Source organism: Poromitra crassiceps, assembly GCF_964638095.1.
Source record: "Poromitra crassiceps genome assembly, chromosome: 4".
Lineage (NCBI taxonomy): Eukaryota > Metazoa > Chordata > Actinopteri > Beryciformes > Melamphaidae > Poromitra > Poromitra crassiceps.
Window position 1 is genome coordinate 37,764,327 of NC_139626.1, and position 23,793 is coordinate 37,788,119.

Here is a 23,793-nt window from a genome sequence, read left to right on the forward strand (position 1 = left end):
AATGCAAGAGAGACTGTGCACGGCTGAAAGAGAAACTACAAAAGCTCTTGGTGTTGTGTATGAATGAGTGGGTTTGTTTTTTTTTGGGGGGGGGGGGGGGGGGGGGGGTTTCTGAAAAGGGCACAGCGGTGATTCTTGCTTTCTCCTCCTCCTTCTCTGGATGGACTCAGGCATGTCTAGTCATGTCCCTTTAGGCTATGAGAGGGAGGAGGTGACTGGTACTAGTTGTCTTGATATGTGTGTCAGTAGTGAAGTCTGTACATTCTCATCTTTCTCATTTCCCTCTCTCTCCACCCAGAATATCCATGAGCTCCGATTTCCAGCACTACAGTTTCAGGATGCCAAACATAGGGTTCCAGAACCTCCCTCTTAATATTTACATTGTGGTGTTTGGGACGGCCATCTTTGTCTTCATCCTCAGCCTCCTCTTCTGCTGCTACTTGATAAGGTAAGATAAGATCCATACGGCCACTGTAGACTTTTGTTAGGAATTGTCACTGGGTGTTATGTTGCGTTGCTGTAAGTGCCATACAGGGGTTTCTTTAGTCTGTCAACTAGGCCTATTGTTCAACACGCTTGCTTCAGTGGATACATTTCATTATTAATCTAGTGATAGTGCATGACAATGACAGTGTGTCTTTTCAAAGATTTTAATGGACAATGTCGTGGCAAAGAACCCGATTAGAAGGAGAAAGTTGATTATCTCCAAACAGTTTAACAGACACCTTGGAGTCCATTATCCTGCTTATGCCATGGCCACTTACCAAAAGGTAGGAGAAAAAACAATCTGAATATTGATTCATCTGTTTTTAGAGTCGCATGTTATTTAGACTTGGTAAGCTGCTGGTGTTAAGAAAGATGATCCATTTCTAACTTCTGTTACTATCTGTTATTGCTCAGCAGCGACCCACTTGACTGCTAATGAGCTAATGATTTCTGTTTCCTTCAGCAACAGACTAGATGAGCCCTAAAGTGCTTTGCTGTTGTAACTCAAAATAAAAGTTACTGTTTTCGTTTCTTTCCCCCCTATGGATACTGTAGATTTACCTGCCAGAGTTGTATAGTCAACAGTGTAAAGCGAACACATTTATATTTAGCAAGCACCGCAGTGTTGTAACATTACTGTCTGAGAGGCTTGGGTGGTTAAATTGCAACCCGACCACATTTGAATTCAGACATTTGAATTCAGACGTGAACAAAGTTTAGGGCTGCCCAGAAAATGGAAAGAAATATTGCAACATTGAATGCTGCATTTTAAAAAAAACATAATTAAATAGAGTATCGCAGGGATGATGTATTTTTTGTAGGCTTAACCAATAATCACAGCCATTTTGGTTTGTCAGTGGAAAAGTCTATGGGGTTTTAGAATTGGGATTTCACTTAAATACATCAAATAAGGTTTGTGGTTAACAAAAGTTTATGGGAGTGCGAATTTGGGTTCAGCAGGATAATCTTCATAACCGTTAAGCACTTTTATGCCTTTTTGAAGCGTTTTCTAAAATTCACGTAAAAAACCCCCACACATTTACTTTCCAAAAGTCATAAAAGTTATCCACGTCTTTTGGAATTTGGCTAGAAACACAATCTATACCTTTTACTTATGCGAGACGTAAATGAGATGTGAAAGTTTATTCTCCCAGATTGCCGCTATTCAAATGTACTTAAACTGTGGCATTGTTCATTTCAGGTTATAAGGCTCATGAATGAATGATTCAAAGGTCCCCCTTATGTACTCTTTCACTATAGCTGTAATTCAGATTAGCATAGACGGGACACATGAACAAGTTAATGTAATGTCTTAGCACCAGTGGCCAAACTTTATTTCTAATAATCTTCTAAAAGTCAAGTAGAACCACTGCAGGCTAAGTCGATACCAAACATGCACTTGGAATTTGTTACAAAACCACCAATAATGAAGTGGTTTTTCTATCTAGCATACTGTATGGCACTTGGAAGTATGAAGTACGGCTCCGGTAAAACTGACGGAACAGACTCTCGGCCATGTTAATAGATGGGCGATACATGCGGTACGGAAGAAAATACGCACCTGTTCTATTTTTGTCAGATCCCGCATGCGTCTGACAGATGACATGGGTGTGGGTCTGTTCAGGCAGCTGCACGGAGCCGTAACGCAGCCAGTGGACTGTTTCACCTGACAACTGAATTCACCTTTTCACAACAGGGTGAAATGTTTCAACAGCACAGTTTGGAGAAGGTAGCTACTAACTGCACTACAACCACTGACTTGATCATCTGAAGTGATAGAGAAAATATCCCACCAGTAATATTATGCATACATTCAAAACTGCTTCTCTATATTGTTATGATCATGGCACTCAACCTCAAAGAAACTTGGCAAAAACACTTCCTTCTGATGCCCCATCTCAATCCTAAATTGAATTTATACATTTGCAAATTTAGTAAAAAAAAACATTCCTGGATGTTGGGAATATACAACCATTGTATTCACCACACTTTGAATGGTGACTTTTAAGTGTAATCCTGAAATTGTTTCCCATAGAGGAAAAGAGGAGGTTAATAGTCACTTGATTGGTCCTCTATTTCATCACCTCTGGTCTAATCAAATGGTCCTGCTGGTCCTGCCCACTGTTGCCGGGGGGGGGGGGGTTATTTCCTGGCTGTGGCAAACAATGGAAACAATGTTTAGCATCTCTTATCTGAGACAGTGAGAAGCAGAAGTCCCCAACAAATTTCACCATTCACCACCTTGTCCTATCCTACCTGGCAGGGCAAATGGTAAGTAGGCTAAGGGCACTCCTTCCTACAATCCCTCATCGAACCCTAGAGAGATACATTTTAACTTTGACTTAGTACCATGATTATATACTGAAAGTAAAGATGGTCAGATTACCAAGTCACTTGTAGGAAAAAAAAGGAAAAATGGCAATTTTGCTCCATAAAAGGCTTCTAAAGATGCAGTCTCCCAATGCACTGGTTCAAGATAACAACAGGCATGGATAACGCAATTCACAGCCTCCATACTGAAATGTGACATCTCAGAGATAAGACTGTCAACTTCAGAGGAGCTAAGTGAATGCGTAGCCCCAACTAACCGTAAAATAACCCAATTCTAAAACTACTTCTTCCTGCTTTATATTATTAGGGCCACCACTTCGTTTAACCCCCCAAAAAAATGGTGCACAAAAAAGGTGGGAGTCCTACAGCTTCACTGTCCGTGTTTAGACTGCCAACTACACAGAGGGGAGCGACGGGGGTGAGGGAGTCGTGCGTTCGAGTTGACCTGCGAATACTCATCACACTGACAAAGACAAACAGACTGACGCGGGGCTGAACATCACAGCAACACTCGACCATAGCACAGAGTGCCCATAGTCCACACACATACAGTATGTTAAATATGCAATGCAATACGCCCAAGGAGTGAAAAATATCTCTCGAGTATGGGATGTTTTTTGAAGGAAAGCCAGGGACAGTGAAGGAGGCCTTGAATGGTCAATTTCATCAGCATGACATAAAGGTGAATGAACGTGCAATGTCATCAACTGCAGGTTGATCTTTCACAAAAGAACCTACACCAGCCTAACGTGCTTTACATTCATCAACATTGCATGAATGTCCAGTGAAATGTCTTATATGTGACATACCATACGCTATGCCAAACCAATTGGAGAAGTTCAACCCCACAATTAGGACTTGCATGCATATTTTATATTTTAGCTCGCCCATTGACGACAGCAGTGAGATTCTGACACTTTCTGCAGTAAGAGGGAGGTTCGACTTGGACTCCTGTGTTTCTCAGCCAGGAGTTCACCTCGCCTCTTCTCACCACAGTGCTAAAACGGCCATTCATCAAAAGCCCCCCACCCCACCCCACCCCGAGACATGCACCACCCCTCACCCCTCACCATTGATCATGTCCCGAACGTACAGTAATCCCCTTGGTGCAGAGTCTCTGCACCTTTACCTGCTGGTCTCTTTCAAAATGTCAGTTTCTCTCCTAGACTGTGCTGCTTGTTTTACAGATCCCTCTCACTCTGCTGCGAGAGGTTAAGGTTACTTGTAATGGAGGTAAATCTTACAAACCTATGAATCTCTCTTCTCTGTCTTGTTCAAACTGTCTCCACTCCCCCTCCCTTGCTCCCCCACATATTTTTTATTCTCATTCTTTACCCCCTTAGATCCTCTTCTTATCCCGTGCTCCTCCAGTTCTCTCCTTGTTCACTAATTTTTTTTTGTTTTTTTTATTTTTGTTTGTTTGTTTGTTGTTTTAGAGCCGAGGTTCTTGGTGTAAACCTGTACAAACATGGGTTTTGTATTTTGTATGGACTCTCCTTTTAATGTGGAGTTTTGCCAGCCTCTTCAGAGTGAAGCCTCAACACATAAATGTATTTTAATGTCTGATCCAATGTGTCTATTTTGGGGACATGTGAGTTGATATTTTAAAGTGTAGTGTATGTTTTCACAGGCTGACCTGAGGCCTTTACAAATGAAGACTGTTAATATACAAGCTGCTTTACCTTAGCTGGCTCATTACTTGGCAAGATAAATTTTTGACTGACTGACTCAGTGAATTTCACTTTGTCACTTTGTTGTTGTCAGATTTTCACTTGTCCTGTAATTTGCTAATTTGTTTACATTTGTCATCAGTCAGCATTCTCACGACAGTTCAACCTAAGTTATGGCGGAGTCGTAGACACACCCCAAAATCGTATTATCCTCAGGAATGTGGACTGCCCCCCCCCCCCCCCCCCCCTCCCCCCCCCCTTCATTGCTTGGCTGCCTCTTCCTGACTTACGAAAGGTGTTGCCTGCCTGGTTGAGTATTGACCCAGCAGATACAGTATGTAGTTAGTCAGTAATAGTATATAGGTTAGTATGCCTGAGTGGTTTCCCTCCGTAGGAAAGAGGAAGTTGCAGCAACACTTGCAGTACTGGGAACAAAGAGAGTCTAGTAGTCAATTTTAGTAGTTAAACCAACACGTTTCGGCACATGCCCTTCATCAAGGTTTGTAAAACAAAACAAAAAAAGTCAAAAGAGTTGTGTCAGAATACATTTGACCTCTGTTCTCCCTCCTTTATCGTCCACATGGATTTATAGTCTAGGAGGTTACAGGGGACTGGGGAGGGCAATTATAGAATTCATAATATTTTCCCTTCCCTCTAAATCCATTGAGCATTATTTCTGTCAGATAAATCAATTACAGCTGAACAAGAATGACAGTGAGACAGACTTAGAAAAGGTGCAGTGCATCAGATTCAGTCCCTGGCTGCTAAAGTTAGTACAGAAGGCCTGAATATGATAAAAACCATGGCCTGCCACACCCCGAGAAACCCCACGATGCTTGTAAATGATGTAGCAAAAATGCTGTGAAGACAAGGACAAGGCATTACCAACGAGAAATACTACTACATTTCAGAATGCTTCTAAGTTTTTATGGTGGGCTTGGACTTTACAGTCAGTTTGCCGATCATTATGAACTTGAACGAGTTCTATCACCAACTTGATAAATCTGTTCATATTTTAATGCCAAACTGTACAGCCTGAAGCTGCTCCATCGCTAAAACTCAAACAATCAAAGAATGACTTTGCTGAGTCATAAAACATTTATTTGAAGTGTAAGAAACATGCCTGTGAGTGCTCAATCAATCAATATGAGAGACCAAACTACGGTGTAGAATAGATAATTGCTCTATTTGTATAAAATGGAATCTGTATGTCAACTGTTATGATATACACATTTATAATTTCCTTGGAATTCTGTAATTTATCCTGTATAACAATAATACGCTAGAAACGAGTTTCAAGCGAACAGTATCTGGTAAGAAAATGTCATCTATGTTTGCTATTTTTCCTCTCCTTTTCCAGGATGTTGTCATATGTCAGTTTGTCTGTATGTTATGTGATTTAGTTAGTTGAGGCAGGTCACTTGCTAATCAAAAAGATGTTTTTGTCTTTACGTCTCCCCAGGTTACGGCACCAGGCGCACAAAGAGCTGTATGCATACAAACAAGTAAGCAGCCCCATGACACACACACACACACACACTACACTACACACACACGCACACACATGCACACTACACTACATGCGCGCACACACACGCACGCACACGCACACACACACACACACACACACACAGCACACACAGCACAGAATAGGAGTATCGGTAGTTCAAGACAGTACTGGTGTTTATTTAAATTTTATTTAATCTTCGTCTAACAAATCATTATTGTTTCATTAGATACGTCATAGTTCCACTGATCCTACCGTTAAACAATAGATCTCAGGTCATATGACTTGATGATTGATAAGAGGATGCATGCAGGTGAGTGCTTACTGGATTACGAGACAGATCCAAAATGTCAATACAGTTTACAAATCAACAGTCATGACAGTTCCACGTATGAAGGGAACCCAAAAGAGCAGAGAAAATCATGAGTCTCTTGCTGATTCGCATCCCTAAATGTCAATTCAGCAGGTATGCAAATGCATTCTGTGCGTCGTGCACCTCGGCTCAAAGACCAGTCCGCATGCCTGCCTCTCTCTGCTGTTTTATCATACATGTACATATTTTAACAGTCAGACTAGCGTGAACACTTAAGAATATAACAAGCAGCTCCTCATATTAGATCAGACCAGAGATTAGACCATATACAAGCATATCTGCACCAGTAGGCCCAAAGACTCCGAGGGGGGGAGGGAGGAGCAAGTGACTGAGCCGGAAAAATCAGGTTCACGGCTAGTTGGAGATGACCTTGTCAGTGGAGTACTGGCCTTAAGGGTAGCAAGAGGGAGTGGTGGAGCGCATCAACACGACCCTGGTGTCCTCTATTTATGTAATGTCAGTGTGTGAAACAGCTTACGCGCCACCGCCGAGACACGTGAAAGACACACACACACACACACACACACGAACGCGCTGGCATACAGACACCAAGGCACATTCACACTCTCCTCTCTCTGTCTCCCCAGCCCCTAATTATAAAAGTGGTGAGGTTAACTTGGCTAGCTCCTCTGCGGGTTATATAAGACCACCCCCTACAAACACACACACACACACATGCGCACACATACACACGTGCACAAATACACATGTGCACACATACACACGTGCACACATACACAGACAGGAGACCAGAGATCAGATCACCTGTTACTTCTCCTCTAAATGCCAGATGGTGCATAACACATTCACTAGCTGTTACGTGTTTGTAATGCATTTGCTCAAACATCTGTTTCAAAATAAAATGTGACGAGAAACATCATTAGTGTCAATTTGTGATTTATTTGTGTGAATTGGTTGGTATCTCTTCTAATCTATCGTCTCATCTCCTCTCCCCCCCTGTCAGGTTATTCAGAAGGAAAAAGTCAAAGAACTAAATTTGCATGAGGTAAGCACTTCATCTCATTTCTTATTCTGTTCTCTTTGTATCGGTTGATAAGGTGACGCGACGCTGTTATCCCAGAAACTGCTCTCTTCAACATCAAGGCCTATCTAGTGGCAGAAACATTCTGTAATATAGACTGACAAGCACACACGGATTGTACTGTCATGTGATAATTAATCATTATTATTAATTGCTACAGTCACAATGTCTGCCATTTAGATAGATAGCAGAGAAAATGTTCTCATGTTTGTGTACCTCTTTCATTCTCTTGGTTGTGCAACTGAATGGAGTCCCATGATGCACTGTAACTTTTTTTTATTTTTTATCTCGTTTATTCGGGGGGGGGGGGGGGGGGGGTTCTCCCATTTTCGTTGTACTTGGTCAATTCCCCCTGCTGTCCCGGTCATCGCTCCACCCCTCTGCCAATCTGGAGAGAGCCCGTAGACTAGCACATGCTTCCTCCGATACATGTGCAGTGCAGTTGCCAGACACTTATTTTCACCTGACAGCGAGGCGTTTCACCGGCAGGACGTAGTGCGTGGGTGGGAGGATCGCACTATTCCCCCCAGTTCCCCTCCCCCTGAACAGGCGCCCTGAGCGACCAGAGGAGGTGCTAGTGCACTGACCAGGACTCATATCTCACCGGCTTCCCACCCGCAAACACGGCCCAATTGTGTCTGTAGGAACGTCTGATAAACCCAGAAGTACTGCTACCGTGGTGGTAACTAGCCCTAACCCTAAACCGTGTGACTCTGAAGGGGCAATTTATACTTCCACCATCAATATAAACCATCCCAGCGTCAAGGCGGCCAATCAATGATTCCAAAAGGTACAAACTGCTGTTATGTAATGTGCATCGGGAGCAAACATAATGCTCAATGTCCTAACAGCCGAGTGCAGTCTGCGATGTTTACCTTGTCCTTTAATATTCGGTACATCTCTCATGTTGATACACTGTACTGTGAAAAGTAGCATCTTGTGGTTAAGTGTCCTCCCTGCCGTTATTATTGGTCAATGTCAACACGGTTGCAAAACTGCAACCTCTTGACACACGCGGTAGTCCGTACGTAAAGCTGTACTGGCAGTGGAGCAACAGTAGGCGCCGACCAAGCACGCTATCTCTTTAACACATTGGTGCAAATGAAATGCTACGAGCAGCATCTCCATGTTAAGGGTTACTGCGGCATGCCGTCATGCCCAACACACTTCATGTCATCAGAGCTGGAATTTCCCACAGTTCACCGCTGGGATTCAGGCCGCACCCATCGCCCTTCTTTTCTCTGTACTTAGAAACTGAGAGAGTCGCTCAGAATGTGTCATGTGAGTGAAGTGTGTGACGGAGCAGCAAAGCGCTTTTGTTTAGTTCTAGACAATAACAACCCGCACACACCGGCCTTGGGGAATGACCCAGTTCTGAAGGTAACCAGTCAAAAGGAATACCCTTGAATTATGAGACAGCCATGGTCAGAGGAATTATGTGTTCGTATTGTCTGTCCGTCCGTCTGTCCGTCCGTCCCATTCTCGCGAACGCGATATCTCAGGAACGCCTTGATGGAATTTCTTCAAATTTGACACAAATGCCCACTTGGACTCAACAAAGAAATGGTTAGATTTTGGTGGTCAAAGATCAAGCTGTGACCTTACGTCCGTCCCATTCTTGTGAACGCGATATCTCGGGAACACCTGGAGGGATTTTTTTGGGCACAAACGTCCACTTGGACTCAACGATGAACTGATTAGATTTTGGTGTTTAAAGGTCATTGTGACCTCACGTCCTTGCCATTCTCGTGAACGCGACATCGCGGGGGAACGCCTTGAGGGAATTTCTTCATATTTGGCACATCCACCGAACATCCACTTGGACTCAAGGATGAAGTCATTACATTTTGGTGGCTCAAGGGCAAGGTCTCTGTGACCTCACAAAAGACGATTTTGGCCAACCCAAGAATTCATATGCTAAATTACACACAAATATCTAATAAGATAAAATTGTGAAGTGATGACATTTGATGTGTTTTGCTTACCACTGTAGCTGAGAAAACGATCTTGGGTCATTCTACAAAAACGGTGGAAGTGCTGTCACTTTTGCAGTCACCAAAATCCTTTAAGTTGACTTAATAATCACATGAATGATATTTATTTGGACCCTATCATACTTGTATGAGTCCACCCTCTTCACTTCCTCTTGGTGACATTCAGGACAGGGGGCGTGGCCTCCTGTTCCTCTGGTAGTCCACCACAAGCTCATTGGTTTTGCTGATATTGAGCTTCATGTCATTGTCATTGCACCATGTGATGAAGCTCCTGTGTAAAAGCATGTTTCTCACAATTGTCAATATTATAGTGATAACTTCCCATTGCGCAGTAAATACACTTAATACCTTTTGTTATCACACTAGACGTTTAGGCTCTTGCTCTTGGGCTCCATTCAGGAATATCAAGTTATTCAGTGACTGCCCACTGACTCTTTTGTTTTTTCTTATGCTCTTGAACGCACATCGGGTTAGCTGGCGCCTAGTCTGGCCCCAAATCGCTCCTGAGGATTATTCTGCTTCTTGATTGCTCTCTTCCTCTCTCACTATCTTTCTTTTACTCTATTGCTTTTTCTCTCGCTCACATGGGCAGTCTGGTGTGGTGTGTGCATCATGGCATGACCTAAAAGAAGTGGTATAGTCAAAGTAATCTGACACTGTCGAGTCAGATTATTGGTGTATGAAAGGGGTCAGGCCATCATCGTGCCCACAATATGTTGCCCAATATGCATGCACGCCACTAAAATAAGTTCATAATTGAGGACCGCTGTGTAAATGTTCTCAAATTACTTTCAGTTTCAGTTCAAGAAAGGAATATTCTTTTTCAATGCAAATACTTGTTTTGTTTTTTTCGGTGGGCCATGGTACGTTTAATTAAAAGGGGGGGTGGGGGGAATACATTTCCGTGAAATACCGTATACCGTGATATTTTTGGTAGATACCGTACCGTAAAATTTCATACTGTTACATCCCTATACGTTATTATGGTGCGTTACGCATTAACCAATAACCAATCAAAGACTCAATTAGGGTGCCTGTAGGTACCGTTGCCATTTAAGACTAATTTTTGCATGATATCTCTTCCTGGCTGCAGTAAAAAAAAAATACGAGACTGATCTGCATTACTAGTAGCTGTATCTATACCTTCCATTGCCTTGGCATGTTTTCAAACAATAAAATTAAAAACATAAATGAAATGTCTTCTATAAGTCAGTGGCCATCTTTAACAGCTGATCCGTGTAAACAAACGCTTGTGCATCAAAGACAGTAGTGATTGTGTGTGAAAGGGTCCAATAACGCCTTTTGCCGGCTTTGCTATCTGCCTGAACGGTACTTACTGTACATCTCTCTGATCAAGCTTGTTTAAAACTGTTGTACATTCTGTGGTATTTCAGTAACAGAAATGTCTGCTTTACTTCTATGTGTGTCATGACATAGGCACTGCCTTGATTCACCTTTAGTATCAAGTTGAATAATATCTCTGTTAAGCATTATATAATATTTGGTATGGACAGTTGTACTGAATTAATTGTTCTGTAACTGTACTTTTTTAAACGAGTGGGACAGGAAATGCTTTCTAAGAATCAGTTCTAAGAGGTAGTTTCCCAACATTTCATATTAAGCCGTATTCACAAGCACAGCTTCATCATTTCACTGTTAAAGTGCACAGTCTGGTCTTGACTCGGTTTTCATTCAAGCTTGCAAAACCTCCAGAACCTAAATGGCTCAGTCAACTGTTGGGGGGGGGAAAGTTGTGTGAAAAAGTTGGCTACCGCTTCCAGGCTTCTGCTGTGAGTGTGAGGCCATAGCCAAGGCACTGAAAAGAACAGAAGCATTGATCTATTCAGCAATGAAGAGAGCAAAGCCGCTGTCTATAGAGGAGACTTGTTCTCTGTCTCCAAAAGATCCCCAGGAGAGAAACGTAAGAGCCCTCACACCACTTCTTTTCATCCTCAGTCGTCCAACCACCTCCGTTACAAAAGAGCGATGAGAGACAGAAAGAGAAGTATGTCCTTTATCCCTAAAGGAGTTCTAGTTGCAATGTTAGACAACAGCCACGAGAAGAGCCAACTGCAAGACCTCTGCCATGAAAGTGATCCCTGCTGGTGCAGTTGCGTCATGGGAAGTCTGCATAGTGTAGATTTGTCCTGTTTAGATACTGCCATGTCCAGCCTCTTATTGGGAATTGGTCATCCATCCATCCATAGTCATTTTAGCCTGCTATCCAGCAGAAAGGATCTCTGCACACCTGAGAATATGACAGGTGCGTCGGGGAAAGCCTGCTATCCAGCCCCATATGAATCGCAGTTGTCACACTCTTCATATGAGTCTGGACCCACGCCCATCCACTGTGGTTATTCAAGACAGATACTGTCCGGGACACCTGATTGGCTGATCGATGTAGGCGCCGGCGGCGGGACCTAATCTAACGTTACTGATGACGCATTACAGGACGCTGCAACAACACACCTGTATGTTAATAGCTAGGCTAGCTAGCTGTTAGCCACGTTAGCTAAGCCCACTACTGCTGCTGTAACCACTTCACCGACACCAGGTCAAAACGCCAGTGTGAGTGCCCAAACGTTTCACTTGTTAACCAGTCAGAGTCACGTTCTTTCCAGTAACAGATCAGCTTTGAAATCCGTTGAGCGGCTTGCAGCTGAAGTTAATGTTAATTGCATTATGGTTGCCGGTGTAGGTACCCGGATGTAACAAAGAGCATTGAAGGCAAGAGGCGAAGCCTGTGTTGTTGTTTTTTTGACAACCGCTCCCGCCTCGCAGTGGATCTACTTAGGGGAACAACTCATTAGCCCTCAGTTCTTATCAATTTAAGTTCTTTGGTGCAGAATCGTCAAAGTTGTCCTGCTTTTCTACTGCGATTGGTCACAGCGTTCGATGATTGGCACAGACAGCAACCGATGAGTTGGGGCTGAGAAGAATGTCACTGAATCAGTGGTGGATTAACCTCGTGTCTCCAGGCTCTTCCCGAGGAGAAGAGCCTGGTTCGCATTATACTCGATTTGCACCTCTCAGCTGTTTCCGGCCTAGACCGGAAACAAGCACCAGAATCAGTTTTGTTTCATGTACTATAGGACGAATCAGCGTGACATCACTTGACACCCAGAAATGCGGAACCCCGCGGCAGTTAATAGTATGAGTTTTGCCAAACAAACGTTAATATCTCAAAAACTATACATCACATCGCTTATATTTTGACATTCTGAGTGAGAGCAGAAGTAGCTCAAGAGTTTGATGTATGATGCATGTCGTGTTAAAGTTGTGTGAACTGTCGCAGTTTTTAAAATGTAAACAGAGTTAACTGGCTAGAGTCAGACACTCACGCCTCGCGCCACTTGGGCTCCATAGGGTTCCATTGCCGTTGCCACCCAGTGACGCGGTTTGTTTACCAAAATGCTGCTCGGCTGATCTCTCGTATACAACTTTTTAGTTGTGTTGTTTAGTTCTTGTTATCAGGCTCTAGCTAACGTTCGCTACACAGAAGATGTTTTTTTTGGCACACGTGTTTCCGGTAGACTGTTTCCGTCTCCTTGGTTTAGGCCCCCAGGTCCAGAAGCGGTGGAAACGGCTCCAGACTAGTGGTGGCGGGTAGGCTTGCGTCCAGACCCTAATGAAGAATGAATTGGGGCTGGTTACCAGGCTATAGTCATTTCACAACATATAACGAAACAAAGCTTTAGTTCAGGCACCAGGCCGTAGCCATGGAGACAGTCAACATTGGCGGGGTGGGGGGGTTCTTGGGGGTCCCCACCTCCATGTCACCTGCTCTCCTTGCCTCATCATGCTCTCTCTCCCTCTTTACTCAGTCTGAACACAATAGAGGGAACATGAAAGACATATGACCAGTAAATAAAGAGTAAAATGTTGATAACACATAATGGAGTCCAACAGGAGTCTGTACATTAGGACTAGATTGTTGTGATGTCATTATTCGGTCTGAACCTCTTCTACTCCACCCCTCCCCTCCCTACCAGACGCCAATTTGAAATGCTGCCAGCTGCACCTCACTGAAAGCATGCCTTCAGGCTAGGTTCAGTAAGTGTCGTAAATATTTCCCTTATTCAAGATACCGCAAGCGCATATCTTGCCACATGTGAGAGGGCGCTCTGCGGCTGCTTAATTTGACATGCCTCAAGTGAGAAGTCGGTGTTCATTTTCTCCCAGATAGATAATAGATAGAGAGGTAGGTTGGTAGGTACACAAGCCATAGGCCAAGCTGGCTCCAGCTCCCATAACAAGGCAGTTCTACTGTTCCATATGGATCACTAATGTTCCATATGTCATATGGATATATATGTATATGCCATATGTACGTGGCAAGGATTAATTGCAGTTTACTGATTTTGGTGGCTTAGGTGTGCTGCTTTGGGGAGCGATGCACTCCCTGATAAAGTCTGATGCAGCAACGAGCTATTAAGCAGATCTATTCTGACCAACTTATTGTTGTCAACTATTTAGGAATATTATCATATTGATATGTGTGAGTTGTCCTGACTGATGGGCTGTTGGTCTTCTGCAGCTTACCTTTGGTCTGTGGCTGCATATCAGGTGGATCCTTGCTGGTTAAAGAGCATGGTGCAGGTTAAAAAAAAATCAGAATTTACATTTTGGACTCATGATTACAGTGAAAACACTCCAAAAAGACAACGACCCCCCCCCCCCCCCCCCACAGGCCCCCAGGGTATAAATATGGAGGAAAAGGTAGCATTTTATAAATGGGCGTGTGACATAACAACAGGAGTGACATCACAAGAGGAGAATGTTCTGCTGGGGCTGACACAGGGATGCAAAGTCATGGAGAGTGAAAAAAGGTGACAGATACCAGGGCAGCCATAAAACCACTCAGAAATCCTCATATTTTGGGCTGAAAAATGTGACTGTCACCTAAAGGTGACTAGTTTGCATCCCTGTGACATCACAAGTGTTACTTCCATTAAATGGACCAGTGCCCCCTGCTGGTTACAAAAACTAGTCTAAATGCAGCTATGTGTGATAAAAAAAGAAAGAAAAAGAAAATCCCCCCAAATCCCATTGCTATATACCCCTTCCACATATTAATGCAATGTGGTCTCCAACCTGCACCGTGCTCTTTAAGCAGACTGTATCCCACTGCAAGCTGCCGGTAGAGTTAGAGGGGTGGCACACATATTGGCGCTCAGTAGATAATATATTCCCCTCGATGTGGTCTGATAGGGGGATGGCCACACGCGGCCTAGTGGCCGGCCACACATTGGAAGTTCACTAGAAGTTTTACTAGATATGTTTTAGTAGATATTATTGCTCTTGATGGTCAATTGGTACCTAGTACCCAGACACGGCGGCAGCTGCTGCTGCTGAAAAAGTTAATGCTAAGGCCTGACTATTTAGCTGGCTAGTTAGTTGATTACACTGTATTGTGTAAAAAGTTTGTATTACTGGTAGGTTATTATTGACATCATTATTGAAATAGTTTCGGCTTAACTAGCTAACGTTGGTGTAAGCGAGCTAACACTAGCTTGCTATTGTCCAAGGCAAGTGAGAATATACAGTAGGGACTGCCCCTTTCCCTGCCTGTAATATACAGAATAATCCAGGTAATTAGCTACACTAGATAAGTAGATGTAGGTACTGTAACTATAATGTTAGTTTGCTGTAAGGTACGCATGTTTTCTGCTGGGACAGTAACATCTAAATTAATATTTGCATAGATGAAAACAGAAATTATTTTGAGTCCCACAGTTAACGCATGTTATGTTGAGTGTCCAGAAATAATTGGCAATATAATTGGTTGAGTGAAGGGTTGTAAGCCTCACATCAATGTGGGCGGTGTCGCATTTAGGTCTCCTTCTAGCTGCATGGCACGGCCATGATACGTTTTATTTCACGTTACGTAACGTATACGGTAATTTTCATTATTCATGTTCAAAATAGATCCCCTATGAAAGTAGGGGCCAGCCAGAATTTGTCTGGTAAATGATTGAAGCCATATTACAGCTTCCTTGATGGTGTTTATGTCTGATTTGGATATTTCATAAAGTATGTACTGTAGGCATTTTTATGTTGTGCTAACTTGGGAAATCGTTTTCCCGGGACACACAGAATGAGCCAATTTTCTCTGCGTTGGTAATGAGGTAAATATTATACATGTGGCAGCTTTAAATGGCTCTCAGAAATGCGCACAACACTCCGACAACATGGCCGACAGGTCAGTGTATGAGCTGTATTCAGTCTCTTGACACTACTGACTGGCCTGTCACTTTGCTCTCCCTCGTGTCAGAGGGCAGACTGTTGTGGAATACGCCTGTGGAGAGCAGACACTCCATCGCCCAGTCCACACACTACTGTTGTGACAGTGTAGCATCACTGTCAGGTCCTCGAATTCACGACTGAGGCAGTCTTTGTCAGGATCCCAACCACCATCATTGCCCATCTTCCAGGACGATAATGAATCCAATGCAAAGCTGCATCCTGCTATTCGGTGACTGTATTTGTTGGATAGTACACACAGCACGGTAATTCTTATTGATTACAACAAGCAAGTCTTTATTCAAAAGCTATTGTTTTTACCAGTCAGATCATTTATGGCGCGTTGGAAGCATGCTGTCAAGTCGTTAAGAGTCCATCACTGCTGGAATGTAGCCAAGCAGCTTGTCTGTAAATAAACCCCACTGCAAATAGTTGTGTTGGCGGTGAGCGGTGCCAGTCCAAGTTTCAACTTGTTTTGGCCAGAACAGTCCGGATCATGGCACAGGTGTAGCAGAGTGAAGCTGGCTTATGGCACAGGTGGCATTGATCAAGTGGGCAGAGTTGATTTTTTTTGAGTGAGTGACAGACAGACGAGGTGGGGATGAAGTGTATGTGCTAGTCGGCAGGCTATGATGGGGGGGGGGGAATCCACACCCACGTCAGTTACATAAAAGTGCTTCTAAGTAGTTCTTCAGCAACCACAGTGTTTTGCGAACACAAGCCCGTCTTTGTATGCATCTGCCTCTTGTCCTCTCTGTCTTACATAACAGATTCATCACTGACGCTGTTCAAAAGAGTTTCAAGAGCTACCAACCTGCTTTGGCTTGTGCACTAAAAGAGTGTAAGCCCTCGTTCACACCATACGCCGAAGCCACGCTGAAGCTGCGCAGCGTTATGGCAGTTTCATTTCGGCGTCCTCGTTAACAGGCGAGACGTTCACACCAGCCACGCGACACGCCGCGCTGAAGCCGATAGTCTCAGCTTCTGTTCTATTTTTCAAGCGTGCAGCGCGCTGCACATGAGCTGCCAGGCATGAAGTCAATGCAAGTTGTGAGCGGGGGGGAGGACGAGCCGAGCAAGGCGCTGAGGAAGAGAGACTGCTTCTGGTGTGACCGGTTTTGCATGGCACTCAGCTTCTGTTAAGCGCTGCTTCTGAATAGCGCCTTGTGTGAACCGAGGGTTAGAATGTATAGCCTTCTGGCAGTTTTGTATTGCCAGAAAAATTCCGTCCAGTAAAAGTCAGCCTATGCCCACCAAGTTTAGTTATCCTTTATTATGCCCATGGGGAAATTCATCCTCTGCATTTGACCCATCCTCTACTAGGAAGTTAGAACTAAGAGCAGTGGGCAGCCGCAGTCCAGCGCCCGGGGACCAACTCCAGTTATTTTGCCATTGCCTTGGTCAGCGGCACTGACAGGAGTATTAACCCTGACATACATGTCTTTTGATGGTTGGAGGAAACCCACACAAACATGGGGAGAACATGCAAACCCCACACAGAAAGGACCTGGGACGGACCGGGACCTTCTTGCCGTGAGGCAACAGTGCTGCTAACCACTGAGCCACCGTGCCGCCCATGAGAAGAGTGATCGAGTGCCCAAGTCATTGTATTTAGTGTCATACTTCCCCTTGCTTCACAGTTGAATTCAATTAATGGGTCATTATTATTATTATTGTTGTTGTTGTTGTTGTTGTTGTTGTTGTTGTTGTTGTTGTTGTTGTTATTATTACTACTACTGTTAATATTATTATTAATAATAATAACAATAATAATAATAGGCCTACCTACTATTTTTCAACAGTTGTCTTTGGGTACTTGACATTTGCTTTTTGGATAGCTGTTTTCCAATCATTATTTAAGCCACTGACACCATCTCAAATTTCAGAATTTAAATGGTCAAAGAACAACCAATTAATTCTTGAGACAAAGTTGTTACATGACCCACAGTCTCTCTTTATCTCCCTCTCTCCCCCTCCTCTCAGATATGTGCAGTGTGCTTGGAGGAGTTCAAACAGAAAGATGAGCTGGGGATTTGCCCGTGCAAACATGCCTTTCACAGAAAGTAAGTATAAAACACACTTTGTAGCACACACACACACACACACACACACACACACACACACACACACACACACACACACACACAGATCAGCAGGTTTGGCATAAAGAATTCACTCACACTTGCTATATTTTGTTGGAGGCCTTTGCAAAGTTCATGTTCAGTATTCCTAAAGAAGACAGAAGCTAATCTCCCTGCATGTATCAGCCTCACACAGTAACCTACACAAGCATGTACCCTCAGCCTCACACAGTAACCTACACAGACATGTACCCTCAGCCTCACACAGTAACCTACACAGACATGTACCCTCAGCCTCACACAGTAAGCTACACAGGCATGTACCCTCAGCCTCACACAGTAACCTACACAGGCATGTACCCTCAGCCTCACACAGTAACCTACACAGACATGTACCGTAATTTCCGTACTATAAGCCGCACCGGAGTATAAGCCGCAGCAGCAAAATTGCCTGTTTGTTACATATATAAGCCGCACCGGACTATAAGCCGCGGGTGTTTTAATGTTTTTTTTTTTTTTTTTTAATTGTGTTTTAATGTTTAATTACCATATGTAAGGGTTCGTGCACAGAGGGGATTGTCGGGAAAGAGATGGCTGTTTGAGGAAGCTCCCATTTATTAACATTTCAACAAAACAACATAACACAACACCACCTGTTTTTTTTTACAGTGCACACAGTGTCCGCGGTGTGGTGAAAAGAGGGCAAGAGAGGAAATTAAAACAGAAGTGGATTTATAGTTAGAAAGAGTGCTAAAGAAGAGAGAATTCCGTTTTTTATTTTTATTTTTTCTGAAAAAAGCCGCACCGTTATATAAGCCGCAGGGGCCAAAAAACGGGGAAAAAGCCGCGGCTTATAGTCCGGAATTTACGGTACCCTCAGCCTCACACAGTAACCTACACAGACATGTACCCTCAGCCTCACACAGTAACCTACACAGGCATGTACCCTCAGCCTCACACAGTAACCTACACAGACATGTACCCTCAGCCTCACACAGTAACCTACACAGACATGTACCCTCAGCCTCACACAGTAACCTACACAGACATGTACCCTCAGCCTCACACAGTAACCTACACAGACATGTACCCTCAGCCTCACACAGTAACCTACACAGACATGTACCCTCAGCCTCACACAGTAACCTACACAGGCATGTACCCTCAGCCTCACACAGTAACCTACACAGACATGTACCCTCAGCCTCACACAGTAACCTACACAGACATGTACCCTCAGCCTCACACAGTAACCTACACAGACATGTACCCTCAGCCTCACACAGTAACCTACACAGACATGTACCCTCAGCCTCACACAGCTACCTACACAGACATGTACCCTCAGCCTCACACAGTAACCTACACAGACATGTACCCTCAGCCTCACACAGTAACCTACACAGGCATGTACCCTCAGCCTCACACAGTAACCTACACAGGCATGTACCCTCAGCCTCACACAGTAACCTACACAGACATGTACCCTCAGCCTCACACAGTAACCTACACAGACATGTACCCTCAGCCTCACACAGTAACCTACACAGACATGTACCCTCAGCCTCACACAGTAACCTACACAGACTAGATTCACACAGTAACCTACACAGAGTAGATGATGTAAAAAGGGGGAACGTGAGGCAAAGTGATTGGACAGAAGGAGTGTCCCAGGGAGAAAAAAAAACAACCCCATTCCAATCAAGATTGAAGCCAAGTGTGTATGAAGGCGGGCACTGCTGTAGGCGATGATGGAGGCACTGCTGCAGGCCATGATGGAGGCACTGCTGCAGGCCATGATGGAGGCACTGCTGCAGGCCATGATGGAGGCACTGCTGCAGGCCATGATGGAGGCACTGCTGCAGGCCATGATGGAGGCACTGCTGCAGGCCATGATGGATTGCATGTGGGAGCTTGCTGGCAATTGGCCAACTTTACCCCGAACCCCCAGTCCTGTTTATCTCTGCAAGGCACCTCCCTTGGCCTAGTTTTGTTCCAGTAGTCAGAGCAAGAGTGGAAGCTAGGGTTTAATCCCGGGAAACGGGAATTGCCATCCAACCCATTTCCCGTTTCCCGGGAAATGAATGATGGGAAACCGGGAAAAATATATACAGTACCCTATATTTAGGGTACTGTAAGCATTGTAATTCAGAAAATTATCATGATGTTAGGCATTTCGGGAGACATCCATCAGTGAATTGATCAACCAACAATCAATTTTATAGCCTATTTATATAGCGCCAAATAACGAGTTATCTCAAGGCAGATTTTAAGATTAAATATCGTACTAGCTTCTCCGACAACAATGCTACAGCCAGTAATCCTTTGCAGAGTGGAATTGATTTCTGATTTTATTTTGGCGTGTTTTGGCTATATGTGGAACACACTGAAAGCGTATTGCTTGCACCAAGCCTAATTAATAAACACAAAGCCCTAACTTTTCTACCATATACGCTTCTGACCTGCTTGAGGGGGTTGTGCCATGACCGTTGATGCAGTAGCCTACGACACGGTGCCTACTCCAGCACCGTGCAAACCAGCGATGAAAACTACAATCATTCCAGCCCAGCCCCGCGTCCTCGGTTCGTGTGCTCCAGGTTGGGCAATGGGCATGATGGTCTGGTTGTAGGTGATGTCCCTGCACAGGGGGGTGGAGATGGGCTGATAAAAGCCCTGCTCCGGTATGCAGTATGAAGATTATGGCATGGGCACGGCTGGAAGATGAGCACAGCCCATATCCAAACGCACTGGTATGACATCTTGATGTTGTGCGTAAAACAGTGTGAAAACGGGCTGATTCAAGCACATGTTTACGGCTGCATTCCATCCACGGCAGTTTCAATGGTTAGCCTACTGCAGGACTTATTCCATATTCCAATCCACTATTGGTGAGTTATATAAAGCCTAACGGCACTATAGGCTATATGTTCATTTCTAATGTTAAATTGCGCTATTTTGCCTTAATTAATTCGTTATTGTTGCCACCAAATAATACACTCGGTTACGTTGGGAACCAATAGGTTTGTACTTCTCCTTGATGCATTAAAAACAAAAAACTGTGTAAAGTGAGTCAGAATAAAACTGAAACTTCTGGTTAGACCCTTCACAATAATGGCAATTAAATAAAGTAATAGCTTTATTATATTGATGCATGTTGTTTGCAATGTTTTTTGTGTGTGTGATCCGAAATACACAGAACTAAGTAAATTTTAACCCGTAGTGAGTCAACTGTTCTGTTTTTTATTTACCCAGGCCAGTAATAAATTATTGCTTTTATTGTGAAGGTAAAAACGCCTAGCTTCCTGTATACTGTCTATTTCTAGCGGGATTGAAGCAGCTTCATAGGACTCAACTTTAACTGAATTATCCAGCACACACACACACACACACACACACACACACACAGAAGTCAGTAATGGTGATAAACTCCTTCAAATTGGTTGTATTACAGATTAAAAAGCCAGTAAAGCCCTATAAAAGTACCTGTTATCTTTGCAGCACTTGGTACTTGGGGAAATTGATGCATCTGGGTTTATTATTTAATAGCCTATGCGCGAGCGATTAATCAAATTATGCGTGAACGTTAATAGCGGGCACTTATCTCAGATTATGTATTTTTAGCAACTCGTTATCATACTCTGATGTCATGATAGTTTGTTGAGTGCTACATTGATAGCCTGGTTTTCACAAGAGTTGTGTTTTGTCACTTTACATGACGGTAAGGGCGGCATTATCAGAGATTTCCACTATGGAAGCTGGTTTGACTTTTTTGCGTTTTCAGGCCCCAATAACGCCATTGCCGTGTAAATGGAAGGCCCAAACGCAACAACAGTTTGACGTTTTATGCAAGGAGCGTTGTCGTGTAAACTAGGCCTGAATGCACACTCCTTTTTAATGTGGGTGTGGAGGAAGGAGGTGTAGCCATGCTGTTACAGAGGCCACACACACCACACACACACACACACACACACACACCACACGCACGCCACCTCCAAAATAGTCCTCCAAGCTCAGCAAATAATTCAGTAGTGCAGGGCATGCTCGCCCCTCTCCCACACTCACATAAATATACAAAACAATGAATTGGCGCAAAGTAGATTAAAAAAACATTACATTCATAAGTTATATATGATATTGCACATATGATTGCTCTGTATTGCTCTATATACAGTATACAGGCAGGGGGAGTCACTCCAGTCCCCGCATTGCCAGTTTAGACAGTATTTTCAAATCGCTCTGTAACCGGAGGCGTCCATTTATCCGTCTAGTTTTAAGAAACCTCACCGACAGTGGCGTCGTTTTCTCTCTTCTTACGAACAGGTAATTTTAAGCGATGTGCTGTCTGTGGACTGCAACTTTTGGGCTGCTTCCAGACCGAGGGAGCAACCACAATGGGAGGAAACAGACTGGATGGAAAATTTAAGAATGTCTTGGTGCACTTAGTTTTGCCCCAGTGACCACACCTGGAGACGAGACACATCCTAGAGCACTTATAAAGTTAGGTTGCGTAACGCAACGAGTGTTGCGCCTTGCGCAACTCAACAGCCATTTGTCCAGTGCAGTTCTGTCATACAGTACGCTACTGGGACTGGCCACATTTGCGAGTCAAGACCTGAATCTTTCTGGTGCGGTTGTAGAATGCAGCTGTCTGTGTGTGGAGTGTGTGTGGACGTTACAAGAGTAAGCTCTCCAGTGAGGAGTGACAATCAGTGTGCATTGTGTATATGGCCAGTCATTCCTGAGCTGAACAGCCGCACCTCCTTCACCCCTCAATTGAGTAATGCTGTGGGCGAACAGAGTGAGAGGTGGGGCAGCCACCTATATTCCACTGACCACGGGCGTCCGGGTAGTGTACCGGTAGATTCCCTGCCTACCAACACGAGGGTCACAGATTCATATCCACGTTACCTACGGCTTGGTCGGGCGTCCGTACAGGCACGATTGGCTCTGGCTAAGGGTGGGAAGCTGGATTGTGGGGGTGTGTCCTGGTCGCAGCACTAGCGCCTCCTCTGGTCGGTCGGGGCACCTGGTCGGGACAGAAGGCAACTGGTGGGAATAGTGTGATCCTCCCACGTGCTATGTCCTACCGGTGAAGCTTCCCCTGTCAGGTTAAAAAAAAGCAGCTGGCAACTGCGCATGTGTCAGAGGAAGCGTGGTGCTAGTCTCGGCTCTCCCCAGATGGGCAGAGGGTGGAGCAGCGACCGGGGCAGCCAATAGGGCAGCATAGGGATAAATTGGCCAAGTATAATTGTGGAGAAAATTGGGGGAAATCAGAAAAATAATAAAATGAAATAAAATATTCCACCGACCACCATAAAAGCTGTGATTGACTGCTCCATGAAATGGTCCTTCCATTATTTCCCCCATATCATACTGCTAGGCTTAGGGAGGAACCGAAACTTCATGTATACATCTAGAGCCATACGGAGGCCAGAACAGTGACTTTGAACATGCTTTGAGAACGTTTACATTTCCATAGTGCTCCACGCCCTCATGTGTGCTCTCTCCTCCTCCTCAGGTGCCTCATTAAGTGGTTGGAGGTGAGGAAGGTGTGTCCGCTGTGCAACATGCCCGTGCTACAGCTCGCCCAGCAGCAAGGCACCGGTGACCCCCCAGTGCCTTTACAGCAGCCTCTGCCCGGGGTGGAGAACCTGGTGTAGCAGACACAGACCCTCTGTTACCGTACACTACAGACACACACACACACATCACAACACAACACACATGCTCTCACCTGTACAGGTACCCTTGTATACGAGTCTGAGTACAGACGGGAGAAACTGGCGTTACTACGCAGAGACTCGCAGACAGACTCTCTTAACATTGCCTTGGTTCACAAAAGGATTCCCTCATATCAGTTCTTGCTGATAATCTCTGGTTATTTCTCATTTCATGTTGTTCTTTTCATGGACAATGAAGAAGAGTTAAGAAGAAGTTTTCCTCTCGGCCACGCCTTGGTCAAGAACTGTTTCACAACCAAAGCACTTTTCTGGGGACGCCAGCGGAAGACGAGGAGAAAAAAACAACACAAAAGCCAAGAACTCCAAAACATTATAAATGGTTGCT

The 23,793-nt window shown here is 44.3% G+C and overlaps 1 protein-coding gene across 1 annotated transcript; it reads left to right on the forward strand.

Moving 5' to 3' along the window:
* Nucleotides 1-299: 299 nt before the first annotated feature.
* On the forward strand, nucleotides 300-23,387 carry rnf24 (ring finger protein 24; the record flags this gene model as incomplete). Its single annotated transcript, XM_083636086.1, has 5 exons — nucleotides 300-448; nucleotides 5,950-5,992; nucleotides 7,332-7,373; nucleotides 17,630-17,709; nucleotides 23,246-23,387. Exons 1-5 carry the CDS (start codon nucleotides 306-308, stop codon nucleotides 23,385-23,387), a joined length of 450 nt encoding a protein of 149 aa, XP_083492212.1. The 5' UTR covers nucleotides 300-305.
* Between the last annotated feature and the right edge of the window lie 406 nt (nucleotides 23,388-23,793).